Source organism: Rhineura floridana, chromosome 1 (genome assembly GCF_030035675.1).
Source record: "Rhineura floridana isolate rRhiFlo1 chromosome 1, rRhiFlo1.hap2, whole genome shotgun sequence".
Taxonomy (NCBI): domain Eukaryota; kingdom Metazoa; phylum Chordata; class Lepidosauria; order Squamata; family Rhineuridae; genus Rhineura; species Rhineura floridana.
The window spans coordinates 174,482,904-174,497,115 of record NC_084480.1 but is presented as its reverse complement, the minus strand read 5'-3'; the positions used below and the strand labels follow the sequence as shown (position 1 = coordinate 174,497,115).

The 14,212-nt window shown below is 42.9% G+C and overlaps 1 protein-coding gene across 2 annotated transcripts in view; it reads left to right on the top strand.

Annotated features, from left to right (window-relative positions):
• Window positions 1–11,016, top strand: part of SLC4A9 (solute carrier family 4 member 9) — a 57,478-nt gene extending 46,462 nt beyond the window's left edge. For both annotated transcript variants that reach the window (XM_061586950.1, XM_061586941.1), the window contains exons 16-21: window positions 618–796; window positions 1,013–1,085; window positions 1,422–1,490; window positions 4,235–4,408; window positions 6,866–7,021; window positions 8,304–11,016. In XM_061586950.1, the coding sequence (XP_061442934.1) occupies window positions 618–796; window positions 1,013–1,085; window positions 1,422–1,490; window positions 4,235–4,408; window positions 6,866–7,021; window positions 8,304–8,357 (705 nt within the window). In that variant the 3' untranslated portion in view covers window positions 8,358–11,016. The remainder of the gene's footprint in view (window positions 1–617; window positions 797–1,012; window positions 1,086–1,421; window positions 1,491–4,234; window positions 4,409–6,865; window positions 7,022–8,303) is intronic.
• Window positions 11,017–14,212: the final 3,196 nt, after the last annotated feature.

Here is a 14,212-nt window from a genome sequence, read left to right as displayed (position 1 = left end):
GTTCACCTCAGTTGGCCTCAGAATAGGAATGATGGGGGCAGGAGTTTTCTTCCTATCAGAACTCAGTGTTTGCAGTGTCTTCAATGAGGGTAAGGGGACAGGCTCCTAACAGCTTATGAGCCTCCACGTACTGCTAATGTGATGAACCATGCAGTCAATTGGCATGGCGTAGAGGGAATTATGATAAACAAACCCACTTTTCTGCTATAAGAGGTCTTCCAGGAGGCTAACAATATACTCAAAAGATTCTTCATGTTATCCTGAAATAGCTATTGGTGTGTAGGAACTGTTTCCTGATAAGGTGCTCCGATCTGCAGAAAAACCGTGGCATGAGTGGTAGAGCACAGTAGCCACAAATTGGAGACTTTCAGACAGGAACAGATAATTCCTAGAATTTGTTAGAGCCAAATTAGCATAGACTCCATAAATTGCCTATCAGCTTTTCTGACTGACTCCCAAGGCTGCTCCTATAAAAGCATCTTAATATTTGCTTTTGTTGATGAAAATGTTATTTGCTCCAATCAATCAAAAGATACCTAAAATGGAAAATAAATTGGGCTTTCCTGTGTATTCTCCAGTCCATGTCTCCAATGGCTAACACTGCTGTCTTGTTGCAGAAAGGGGCAGGATTTCACCTGGATTTCTTCTGTGTTTCTCTTCTGATGATATTTACCTCTGTGATGGGCTTGCCGTGGTATGTGTCCGCCACAGTCATTTCATTGGCCCATATGGACAGCCTTAAGAAGGAGAGCACCACTTGCGCTCCAGGGGAACAGCCAAAGTTCCTTGGGATCAGGTATTGTGTATGGGCCCTTATCTGAAGGAGCCAAAATGTAGATTTTGTGATCATTGTTTCTCATCTCCCCTCTCTATGTGTCAATCAGTTCCCTTTAGTAAAAGATGCACTGATATCCAGCCTCTGTTCTGCTGGATATTTGTTTTCCACTGAAGCCATTGGGTGGGGGTGGCAGGGGTGATTGCCTGCTGAAATATAACGTGTTCTTTTTTGCAGGGAGCAGAGGGTGACAGGACTGATTGTCTTCATCCTTACAGGATTGTCTGTGTTTTTAGCACCTATACTCAAGGTAAGAGAAGCTTTTTAATATTTATACACACACAAACCCTTCTCCCTATCCTTAGCTGTTCAACACTTACTAATAGTTCCTTATGACAGATATAGACATGATTTAATTACAAAATATTAAACTTGCCTGTCAAGTACTCTGTGATCTTTGCAAACTCTACATTGGCAAGACTGCCAAAATTCCCTGTAATACACAGTTATTAAAAGTATAGGATTCTGTCCCCCTTTGCATCTAATCAGCCTCAAGCTGTCATGCACAATAGCATTTTATAGAATTCAATCTTTGCAGAAAGCCCAGTGTTAGTTGTACTGATATTTTGGATTTGATTTCCCCCAGTTTATTCCAATGCCTGTGCTGTATGGCATCTTCCTCTACATGGGTGTGGCTGCACTCAGCAGTATTCAGGTGAGTGCAAACCATCAGGGGAAACAACTTTCAGATTATGAGTAAGGAAATACTATGAGTTTTGCTGATTTCTAGCACCATCAGGGTAGCCATTGAATATGAAAATTGGAAAACAATGCCAATGGGAGTGAACAGGGTTTCCCAAACGTCTGAGTTCATTGACCCCTTCATGAGCTTATAAAGTTGTCATTGGCCTCAACCCAAATTCTTAGGAATGTAAATGAAGTAAAGTATTTTTTACTTACGTTACCATTGCATTATATTTTTGTGAATGGAGCACTGGAGGTGGGAGAAATAAGGCATTGCTTGCTGCTCCTCTCATTTTTAAAATAGGCTTTACAAATGGTGTCGAGAACTTCTTAAAATAGCAGCCTTGTGGAGCAGCCAGAAGAAGTGTATGTGTGGTGGTGGTGATAAGGAAGTCCAGCTCTGAAGTCTAACTCTGAAGCCTTTTCATAAGCAAACAGGAGCTTGCTTTTATATCTTTGCATCTTTGGGTGAGCAAAAGAGGGGTGTTAGAATTATTCTTTGGGCACTAAAAAATCCTTGTTTAAAAAGTGAAATTCTGCACCTGTATACAGTTGTTTAGCAGTAAAGCAGCATGGTCTGAGAAGACTGTTATATTAAATACAGAGGTTCCTCATTGGCAAGGGATGTGCACTCTGTACATGCCCATTCCTTTTATTTCTGAGGCTCATAGTTCTTAATTAAATTTTCTGCACTGTACCTCAGAAACTTCTTTTCCACCCCGGGATCTTTTAACTCCCCCCTTTTGACCTCTAAGTCTTTATTCATCCCTGCGCAGTCCCCATTGACCCCAGGGGGTCAATATCAACCACTTTGGGAAACCCTGGCCTAGAAAATGGAAGCTCTCTAGTGAGCTTTATGTGCTGCTTTTAAAAAACATTTTGTTGTTTGGTGAAACATACACGCAGTACTATTAAAAATAAGTGTGGCCAGCAGCCCACCTGAAGCATAAAGGAAGGAGCAAGATTGATGGCTGAGCCAGCATTTGATTCACTGGAATGAGAATCTCTCTTTTTTGCTGTGGACCTGGGAGGGAGGAAGCAAAGCTTACAATGCAGCTGAGGCAGGGCTGGATTAAGCTGAGGAGGGCCCCTAGGCTGATTGGTGTTTGGGGGGCCCTTCTCCTCTGAGGCAATATTTTTCTCAAACCCCTTACAATGGTAATGGGCTGATGGTATATATAGTTTTATTAATAGACTTGTATGTTATTTTGTTAGCATGGCTTACCTCTTTTACTAGTAATTATTATTTTCAGTAATGTTTTTAGTATCAATATTACGGTAAACACAATAAAACACATTTTATTGAAAACATTTTCTTGTTTTTCTCTCAACAATTTGTTCAATAATTGGCAAAAAATCTGTTTTTCTGAGAATAGTAGGTTCGATGTGCATCAATGCCAAATTGTTCAGTTTATCATCCTAGGCCTATACACAGAGCTGGCTCCAGGCATGACAGGGCCCTTGGCCACCAGCGTGCCCTGGGCCCCTCGGCTCCCCTTCTGCGATCCGCGGAAACAGCCGCAGGAGGGATCGCAGGACTGGAGCTTCTGAGCCGCCCGCGGTCCCATCCCATCCCATCCCCCCCGCTTCACCTACCCTTCTGCTTTTCTTGCGGCTGCGCACACTGTGCACACAGGTTTGCCATAAATCAAGATGGCAGCCGAGGTTTCGCTAAGGGGTTGAAGCCTCTGCCGCCATCTTGGTTGACGGCAGCAATGCGCGCATGTAGCACACATGCGTGCCATCAACCAAGATGGCAGCAGAGGCTTCAGCCCCTTAGGGAAACCTCGGCTGCCATCTTAATTGTTGGCAAACCGCAAAAAACAGTGGAGAAAAAGGTAAGTGAAGCAGGGGGATGGCGAGCGGTTTGGAAGCTCTTGTCCCGCGATCCGTAGCTCTTGTCTTGCTTCTGCGGATTGCGGAAGGAGAGCGGAGGGCCCTATGTAGCTCCACGGGCCCTCGCGCCAGTGCTCCACCTGGCCGCCCTTTAGAACCAGCCCTGCCTATACATACAGTATGCACGTCACAAACCGCGAAGATTAAAAACAGCGATCAACACTAAATATCGGCGCAGCGCGCAGGCGCATTAACATTCTGGAAAATAAAATGTTTAATGGACCGTTTTTATTTGGCTGGTGTGCATTATGTCTTTTAAGCCATCCTTTTAGAACATTATGAATGCAATTGCAAAGTGCAAACATTTTCTTTTTGTACATAATGAAAAATCTATAATTTTTTTTAGCTCATGCATGGGCCCCCAAGAGCTCTGGGCCCCTAGGGTCCCTAGCCCTGAGCTGAGGGATCTAGTGCCAGCTCTGTTACTGCATTATCTTTGTCTTCATGCTAAAATACATTGTAATCCCCATAATAGTGCCTTTAATCCAAAGGCTGCAGTGATCCTTACAACAGCCTTAGGAGGGTTGAGGGTGAGCAATCAGTGGCTTACCTAATGAGGCTACCTAGTGAGGCTGGGTCAAGATATGCACCAAGCACTTCCCAGCTCACTCTTAGCCACTATGCTATACCTACTTTAGAAAAAATAACATTTTCAGCAACCCTCAGGCTCCCTGACTTGCTTTACATAAAAAAAAAAATCAAGTAAATATATGATAGTCCATACCGTTCACCCTACTCTAGGATAGGTGTCCCCTCCCATCGAGTACTTGGTGCCTGCAGGAAGATGCTCCATATATGTTTCTTCTTTTCATATATCAGCTCACAGACAGACTCCAGCTCCTGCTGATGCCTGCCAAACACCAACCTGATTTCATTTACCTCCGCCATGTTCCACTCCGCCAAGTACATCTCTTCACCTTCATTCAGATACTCTGCCTGGCTGTTCTGTGGACCATTAAGTCAACTGCTGCTGCTATTATCTTCCCATTAATGGTAAGAACGTTAAGGGCAGCAATGAGTTTCTTGTGGTCCATCTACCTGTGGATTCAATGAGTGACTTCTTCATCTACCTTGTCTTGCTACATATTCAGAATTCAACCCTTTTATTATCTACTCTGGCGCGATGTAAATTTTATCTTTCCATTCCAGGCCTTTCTAGTCCGATTCCCCCTGATGATACCTGCCTAGAGTTAAAAAGAATTTGCCCAAAAAAGTATCTTAAAAATTTTCCCCTACAAATTTTGATCTCCACTATTTGCTGAATATTTATCAAATATTCTCTGAATATTTTACAACTGATGTTAGTGTTTTACTTCCACTGATATTTTACATTGGTATTTATACCGCCCTGGGCTTCTACTGGGAAGAAGGGCAGGATATAAATTTAATAAGTAGAAATAATAAATAAATAATGAAGCAAATATTACATTACTGGATCTTTGATAGTCCTCAATAGCTGTCATAGTGGCTAAATTTGTGTTTTGTGAGAAAAACGTTCCCATCATTTCAAGCAGTGACTTGGCCCTTGGCTACCCTAACTAGCCCAGCGCTGTTCCCTTAAAATGCTCACAGGAATGATGCCAAGTCATAATGTCATTCTCAGGAGCATTTTGTACCAAATTTCAAAGAGAATACCGTGAAGCTGGTGAGGGCAGCAAAGTTATTGCTTCAAGCAGTGTCAACACTTTTTTTCCTTTAAAAGAAGAAGCAAGGGTGGGGCAATTAGCCATCTTAAAGGATAAGCCCATCACCTCCACCTAAAAGTTCTTCAGCCTTGCCCTTCCTACCAATTAACCCTATCTTGGTGTGTATGGGGTGCTTTCACCTCATACCCGTGAAAGTGCCAAAGATCATTGAGTCCCAGCACTACTCTCTGTACCAGTCATCAGTATTGCCTTGTCATCACCCACCATTCTGACCAGAAATGATGTCTTGGCTTTATCCTCTCATTTCTCATTTATTCAATCTGTTGGGAAGCCATGGCATTTCTCACTACACAGCATTGCAAAACTCCATCCTTTGTTCTCTGTCCCATCAGCTAAAACTGGTTTGTGCTCCAGTCAACTCCTGCTTTGACTAATGCAACCATATTTGATTAATGAAATTCTGCCCTCTTGTTGATATCCAAAACTCGACTGCCAGAACTATTTCTCTCTCTCCCCCTCTCATATTGCTCTGATCATGTGATTCCCATCCTCAAACCTCTAATGTAGCATTCAATTTTTGTCATATTCAGCGCAAACTCCTTATTTTTCCTTTTTTATTTTTTAAAGTTCTCCTGCTCTCCCCCCCCCCCAATTTCCTCTTATCTCCTTGCTGTTATCTTCTCTCCCAAGACGTTGAAATGTGTCCTGGTCATAGGGCTAGAAGGATCTGTCAGTTTTGATTCTCTTTGTTTCTCATTTTTCTAGTCTTAAATTTAGTTCTCTTTTGTGCAGGAACTTACAAATTATTATTATTTAAATCCTCATGAAAATTCAGCATTTTTAGTGTGAATGTCGCCTAATAAACACATTTTTGTATGTAGTTTTGACTAATGTACAGATTTTTGCAATTTTTTTCTCCTAATATAATGCATTTTTGTATGTTATTCATTTTTATGCACACTTTCCCCTAATATATTCATTTTTGTAAACATTGTTTGGTGGGCGAACTGCATGGCAAAATTTGGGTAAGTGCAAATTTCCAAGGATGGCTCTGTTTTGGCTCGTATATTGTTTTGGAAAGTGCAAATTTGATAGAAATTTGAAATGCAAACTGAATTGAATTTCTCCCCCATCCCTGCCTGCTCTTTTAAGTGATTCGCTCATTCTTCCTGGGTGCCCCATGCCTGGAATTCCCTTTCAACTCCTGCCTCAGAACTTTTACATGAAGCCTTTGGCACAACCCCTTAGCCCTCCTCCCCAACTAAAACATGTATAAAAAATATGTATAACTGCACTTCCTTGCATTCATCCCATATTAGCTTTGTCTTTCCTCACCCCCTTTTCTCTTTTTTGTTCTCTTTCCCATTGTCAAAATGTAGATTGGATGCTCTTGGAGGCAGAGACCTATCTTGTTTTTTCAATTACTCTGCAATAGTGCTATGTAAATATTTAATAATCATAGTTCTACAAATTGTGTAAGATCCTCCGTGGCGCAGAGTGGTAAGCGGCGGTAACGCAGCCGAAACTCTGCTCACAGCCAGAGTTCGATTCCAATGGAAGGAGGAAGTCGAATCTCCGGTAAAAGGGGTCGAGGTCCACTCAGCCTTCCATCCATCCGTGGTCGGTAAAATGCGTACCCGGCATATGCTGGGGGGTAAAGAAAGGCCGGGGAAGGAACTGGCAATCCCACCCCATATATACGGTCTGCCTAGTAAACGTCGCAAGACGTCACCCTAAGAGTCGGAAAGTGCGGGGACACCTTTACCTTTTTTACTAATTGTGTGTTGTTGTTCTGGCCTTCTAGCTGCTGGCTCTAGTGGGTATACGGAAGGCGATGGAGTACATCTTCTCCCTGCATCACCTAGCTTGGTTGGATGACATTATGCCGGAAAAGGATAGAAAAGAAGAAGAAGAAAAGCTGAAGAGGAAGCAAGATCAGGATGAGAGTGACAGTGATGATGTAAGCAAGCAAGATTAAATTATGGGGATGGGGCTGGAATTACACAATCTACCCCCACCTCAGTGTGATGGAACAAAGAAGGAAGAAACTAATATAACCTGATTATGTGCAGTGAGGGGGCTGGCCTAACCACTTTGTGGCTGGTTCAGAACTCTTCATGAGTACCAGTCCCTTTTTCATTATCTGAGATCTCTCTCATGATCAGTTCCATTTATAAAGAGGGGGGCAACTACATCAGCCCATTTATAAGAAGGGAAACAAAGGAACAAGGCAATCAAAACTTTTGGCACTTTGCCTGTGAGACTGTCCGTTCTGAGAAGTGTTGGGCTGCCTGATCCTGTGCTTTGGCCAGTATTGGTGGGCATCAAGGTGCAGGTACTCATCGGCTGTCAGAGAAAGACACCTTAACTGTCAAATATATATAATGTATAGGAACTACTCCCCCATATTTTGCCCTCTACCACCAGTTCATTTCCCCATCTGCTCAAAGGGAGCCTCCAGTGGTCCCAGTGTCTATGGCCTTAGTGTATCCAGCACCTTATAAGTGTCTGGGAAGAGCAAACGGAAACTTGTCCTTTGAAAGGAGAAGGTGGCAGGACTTATTCAAATTTGTTTTTGGGCACACACAGGCACAGGTTTCCTGGGGGCTGGTATTTATTCTTCTGATTATGTACTTAAGTGCTCTAGGATCTCAGTGCTGCCTCACTTTTCATTAGGAACTGTCATCTAGGGGCCTAGTGGTACTTGTGTAATCCAGTCAAAGTTGGCCTTTAGGCAGCTTGCTTTTTTAATGGGTTTGGTCAGCTTGGCAGCAGGAAAGAGTGAGCTTTCAAGTTCACCTCCCTGGTTTCAGCCAGCAGTCTGCTAAGAACAGTCTGCAAAATTGCATTGAGCTTGCAGCCTACCCCTTTTTCTTCTAGAGCCTAGTCCATCTAGGCTCTGCCTTTTCTCCCAGTTACGCCATCTAAGGTGATGGAGGTGTGTTTCTGATGGGTGTGTGGCTTTTACAAATTGCATCACATTTCTCAAAGAGAAGAGCTGGCTTCACTTTCCTGGATTAGAAACTTCCTGCTGGCAAGGATGGGGAGTAGAAAGTCTGGAGTGGAGGGCCACTGGACCCTGCCCTCTCTGAGAATTTGGCATTTGGTCTTGTTCACCTATTATCTCCCCTGTTGTGTCACCCTTTGGAAGTTGTTTTTCAGAGGCAGGGAAAACCAAAAGCATGACTGTGTGCTACCATGTCTGGCATTTTATTAACTCCTTGGCCTGTGTTCCTTTTTAGTCCGAACGTATGTACCAAGAAAAAGGACCAGAAATCAACATCTCTGTGAACTAGACAGACTGAGACTCACCGGTGGACAAGGCAAAAAATGAAGATGTGTGATGCATAAGGATGGGTCTTCTGTAGGAGCTAGGGCTCATGGGAAAGATTAGCGAAGTCACAGAATAAATGTTTGAGGAAAACTTTCAAGGATTACTTAGCTCAAGCTTCTTTATTCAAGAAGACATAAAATCTTCCAGCTAGGCCTGGGAAGGACTCTGGGTGCTTCCAGATGGGAGTTTATTGTGGAATCAATGCTGCTCATGCACACAGGTTTGTTTTTTGTTTTTGCGGCAACCACATTACTTTCGGCCCCTCCAGACTTCCTTTTTATTGCGCATTCATCATGATTTGTGTACATGATGTTATGGGGGTGGTTATGTGTGATTGTGCTTTCAATACCATTTGCGCCTGCAAAGTTTTAGGGCAGTCATACTGCTTCATTTCCAATAGGTGCATGTCCTGTCATTTCATGCTAAAATCCTGCAACTTTTCATACTGCAGACATTCCAGGTTTCTCCTTACCACAGAAAATCTGATATGTAAAAATCACCCACTACACATTCTCTATAGGCACAGTATCTAGTGTGGAAGCTCATTTTGGGGGGGGGGGTAGTTTGTCACATATGTGTTAACTATTTGGTGAGTGGTCTCTAACATTATGCCTCTACTTCCATCTTGTTTCTGGTGGCCCAAATGATATGAGCATCCCTATTTCTACCAATTTCTACATGCTGAACATAGCCTGGTTAGCAGGAGCTGTTCTCTCAAGATGTCCATATAATACATGTGAAGGAAGGATTACATTGGGGACTATGATTGCAGTCTTATCAGGTTCTTTAAAATAAATTAATACTAAGGCCCTGAAAGTGTCACTCTTGTGCAAAACATTCTTCTTATTATGCAAACCCAAATGGAAATGGATATGGTCCCCCTCCACCCACCCAAATAGCACAAGCTTCTTTTTTGCCTCTTGTAAAACATAACTGGGCTCCTTTTTGGAGGAAGGACAGGATATAAATTTAATAAATAAGGCTGGTAATATTTGCTCCTGCACACTTCCTGGGAAGGCTTTTTTAAAAGATACATGTGCACAGTACATAAATATCTGCTCACATGCCTAAAACAGAAGGCCAAAATATAAATTTAATCAATCAATCAATTCACAGTAATGCTTGTAGGTCCTGCCTGTTTTCTTGCTTTACCTTGTCTTGAGAGGGGCTGAGATTTGTGATGAGCTGCCCTTTAATTGTTCCTTGAATGCTTTTTAATTGTCCCAGTGTCAACTTCTGTTCACACTGGGCAGGGGGAAGCTTTAATTACTGGTTCCCTTACATGTTTTCTTTTCATTTTTTAAATAGCAAAAGAGTGTTATTTCATAATAAAAATGAAACCAGGGAGGAACTGGCAATCCCACCCCATATATACAGTCTGCCTAGTAAACGTCGCAAGACGTCACCCTAAGAGTCGGAAACGACTCGCACTACAAGTGCGGGGACACCTTTACCTTTTTTGTTGTATGTATGTATGCAGACTGAGCTACAGAGGATAATTATTGGTTACTGTTTTATATCCTTTTATGGAGTTTTTGTTTTGTATTTTTTATATGTTTTATATGTATATAAGACAGTAGAGGGAGAGGAGTGACTGAGGGGAAGGATGAAAAACTCCCTCTCCAAATCAGGCTTTGCCCACTGGTGTGGATGGCAAGTGGCAGAATAGCAATGAATATCCATGACTGAAAAAAAGGAAATGTGTGGACGCTAGCATGCCAAACACACACATGGAAAAATTGGATCTGAATGACCCCTTTGTGATATAAGGCCCTCACCTGAAAATACTTTTTAATGGTACCAGTTATTCACTCCCATGAGAGAAAGTAAATTCAGGGCCACCACTGGGATGAAGGCTAATCTGCTCACTGCCCTAGTAAACCCAGTGTTTTGAGGGAGCAGGTTTCCCAGATATATTTTTCAATTACAGCTCCTTTGTCCCATGGAACGTAATGGGACCTACTGAGAAACAAGTCCCTTCCTTGATTTGGAATGGGGTGCAGAATATGAATAGCCATAATTGTGTGTGAGACAAAGACCATCAAAATACTCTTCTCACTTGCAGACAAAACCCCAAGCTGTTTCCTATGAGCTGTCTCAGAGGAAGGAGACAGCCTGCAATTAGAAGGCCATCTCTGGCACACCACTTAATCTGGTTGATGCATGATCGGTCTCACATGAAGATAAAGAGCAAAGCAGAAGGGAAAGAAATGCATGGGCATTCTGTCTGTTTCTCACATGTGTCTTGCTGGGCAGAAGAGACCCATGCCACTTTACACAGTTGTGGCTTCCCCCAAAGAATCCTGGGAACTGCCATTTGTTATGGGTGCTGAGACTTATTAGGAGACTCCTATTTCCCTCACAGAGGTACAGTTCCTAGAGTGGTTTAAGAATCCTCCTTCTTGGGTAACTCTGAGAACTGTAGCTCTGTGAGGGGAACACAGGTTTCTTCTCAACACCCTTAACAAACTACAGTTCCCAGGATTCTTTGAAGGAAACCACAATGGTTTAAAGTGGTAGAATAGTGGTAGAAAAGTGCTTTACATGTATAATGCAGATGGGGCCACAATGTGTGCAATTACCAATGTATTTATTTATGAAACCATTGACATTCCTGTGTAACAGCTTCATTTTAAATGCTCAGTAGAGTTATGTTCATTTGCTAAATAAAATATACTAAAAGAGGTGTTTCTGATGTATTCATCTATCTAGCTATCAGATGTTGGGCCAACTTTATCACCTATGATACTTAGTTTGTACAGAAATCATCTGAGGGAGATGTTGTCATTTTGGATCTTTGGTGCAGCCTGTAAGCAATATACTGACACCCAGCTCTCTATTTCTTTAGTTATAAGCTACTGGGACTGCTCTTGAAGATGGTTTGGAAGCTGCAGTTAGTTCAGGATGCTGCTGTTACTGCTTGCCCAGTCATGAGATTATGCAGGTGTCTACATATAGAACCCTGGGCTCCAATATGTGGGTGGCATCTCTGCAGATATAAGAGGCTCTTTACTACAAACCATCACCGTCCAACTCGTGGAAAGAGACAAAAATAGATTGGCATGGGCAGAGCTAGTAAGCTCATCCCCACTGCCCCTCTCACATGGGACCTTACCTGTATCCATAACAGCTGAAGAGTTTTTTGTACAACACAAAAAGATTTACATTTTGTCAGGATTCAAGATACCTTTGGCTTCGTGTCCAAGAGTTAGAAAAACTAAATGTAATTTTACCTCTATGTATTTATGGACTAGATTTGGGAGGAGACCCAAACCCTGAATCCCCAACTTCCATAATTAGCTGGAAGTGGAATTAAAATAGATGTTCCAAATAGTGCTTAATATAAGTATATTATACAGCAGTGTCTTTCCCCATGGTCAAGAATTATTTCTTTTTTGAATATGTACTCTTGAGTAAATCCCATGGCAAAAGCCAACCAAGCACAAGTTAAACTACATAACCACGCCTACTATGTGGCAGTGAGGGGGGCAAAGAAGGTCCACTTCTCTGCCTCCATCATAGCCTCAAGTAGCCATCCAGTGGAACTTTTTCATATTGTCTGGGGTCTGTTAACATCTACTCCAGGGAAATTCCAGTTTTAGACCCTCTGGAAGCCCACCATGAATTGTTTGTGGATAAAGTATCTCACCGCTGTAGCAATCTTGATGCTGCATTCACTGCAGTCTCCAGTGAGGCATCCAGTGCAACATCTGCTGCAACGTCTTGGGATCAGTTTCAGTTGATGCAACCTGATGACGTGGATAAGATGCTTGCAAGGATGCAGCCAACAACATGTCTCCTCAACCCTTGCTCCACATGGCTTATTAAAGGTTGCTGGGGGGGTATGATCGAGGGGATCCAGGGTGAGATCAATGATAGTGATCAAGCTATCACTGGTAAAAGGCACTCCTGGCCTCCTTATGGGAGGGAGGGGTCCTGGCCATCCTGGAACAGGCCGTAATCCAACCACTCTGGACCTATTGGTTTCTGGCAACTACTGCACAACAATTGCAAGTTGTCTTGGATAAAACTGATTATCTTGATGCATTTCAATCTGGGTTCAGGCCTGGTTATGGGACTGAATCGGCTTTGGTCACTCTGATGGGACAGGAGGAGTGTGACCCTGTTATTCCTACTTGATTGAGTGGCTTTTGATACCATTGACCATGGTATCCTTCTGGGCTGACTTGGTGAGGTGGGTATCGGAGGCACCATTTTACAATGGTTCTGATCTTATCCTGAGGGTTGGTTTCAGAGATTTTCTTTCAGCCCCCTGGCAGTTGTGTTGTGGGGTGCCACAGGGCACCAGCTTGTCCTCAATGTGGTTTATATGAAGACAGTGAGAGTGGTCTTTAGGGGATATGGGTCGAGGTGTCAGCAGTACGCTTATTATACCCAGCTTTATTTCTTGGTAACATCTGAATGAGGAGAGGCTATGCAAGCCCTGGATTGGTGCCTGGATTCGGAGAACTGGATGAGGGCCAACAAATTGATTCTGAATCCTAGCAAGATGGAGTTGGTGTGGGCAGGTGGTTCCCTAGTCTGGATAATTAGTCAATTACCTGCTTTGGTTAGGGTCGTACTCCCCCTGAAAGAGCAGGTTTGAAGTCTGGGGGTACCCTTGCATCCATCTTTGTCACTAGAGGCCCAGGTGACCTCAGTGGCTAGGAGTGCTTTTTACCAGCTTTGACTGGTAAGACAGCAGCAGCCATTTCTGGACCAGGACAGCCTGACCGCTATCATCCATGTGCTAGTAACCTCCAGGCTGGATTACTGCAATGCACTCTATGTGGGGCTGCCTTTGAACTTGGCCTGGAAGCTGCAGCTGGTACAAAATGTGGTGGCTCAACTGCTCACTGTGACAGGATATTGCCATGTTATACCACTGCTGAAAGAATTGCACTGATTGCCCATTACCTACAGGGCTAAGTTCAAGCTGCTGGTTTTGGTGTATAAAGCCCTATACAGTTTGAGACCAGAATACCTGAAAGATTAACTCACCCCTTATATCCCCCATTGATCACTGCACTCTGCAGATAAGGACCTTCTGCAGTTACCATCTTATAAGGAGGTCCATTTGGCATAACACATTAATTGAGCCTTTAACGTTGTGGCACCTACCCTTTGGAATTCCCTCCCCTTGAATATTTAGAGAAGCGCTTTCTCTGTTGTGTCTTTTTACCACCTATTGAAGACCTTCCTGTTAAGTAGATACCTGTATTTTAGTCTGCATTTGCATTGGAATTGTTTTAATATGCTTTTATTTATTTATTTATTTATTACATTTATATCCCAACTTTCTTTTCATGATAGAAACCCAAGGCGGCTTACATATGGTTCCCAGGCGGTCTCCCATCCAGGCACTGACCAGACCTGACCCTGCTTAGCTTCAGCAAGAAGCTGGCCTCATCTGCCTTCAGACCATAGCCTAGGACTTTTATGATGTTTTGTTTTAAAGAAGTTTTGATTGTTCCATTGCTTGTTGTCTGCCATTCTGGGCTCCTTTTGGGAGGAAGGGCAGGATATAAATGTAATAAATAAATAAATTCACAGTAACATTCACAGGTCCTGCCTGTTTATTGCTTCCTCATCTTAGCTCATCTTGAAGGGAGCTAGGGGAGTCATTATGAGCTACCCTTTAATTGCCCCTTGAATGCTTTTAAATTGTCCCAATGTCAACTTACATTCACACAGAGCAGGGGAAAGCTTTAATTACTGGTTCCCTTACATTGTTTTTTCTGTTCAAACAAAAAAGTGCTATTTCATTTAAAAAAAATGAAGCACTTGTTGATGTGAGTGTGATGTATATAGGCAGAC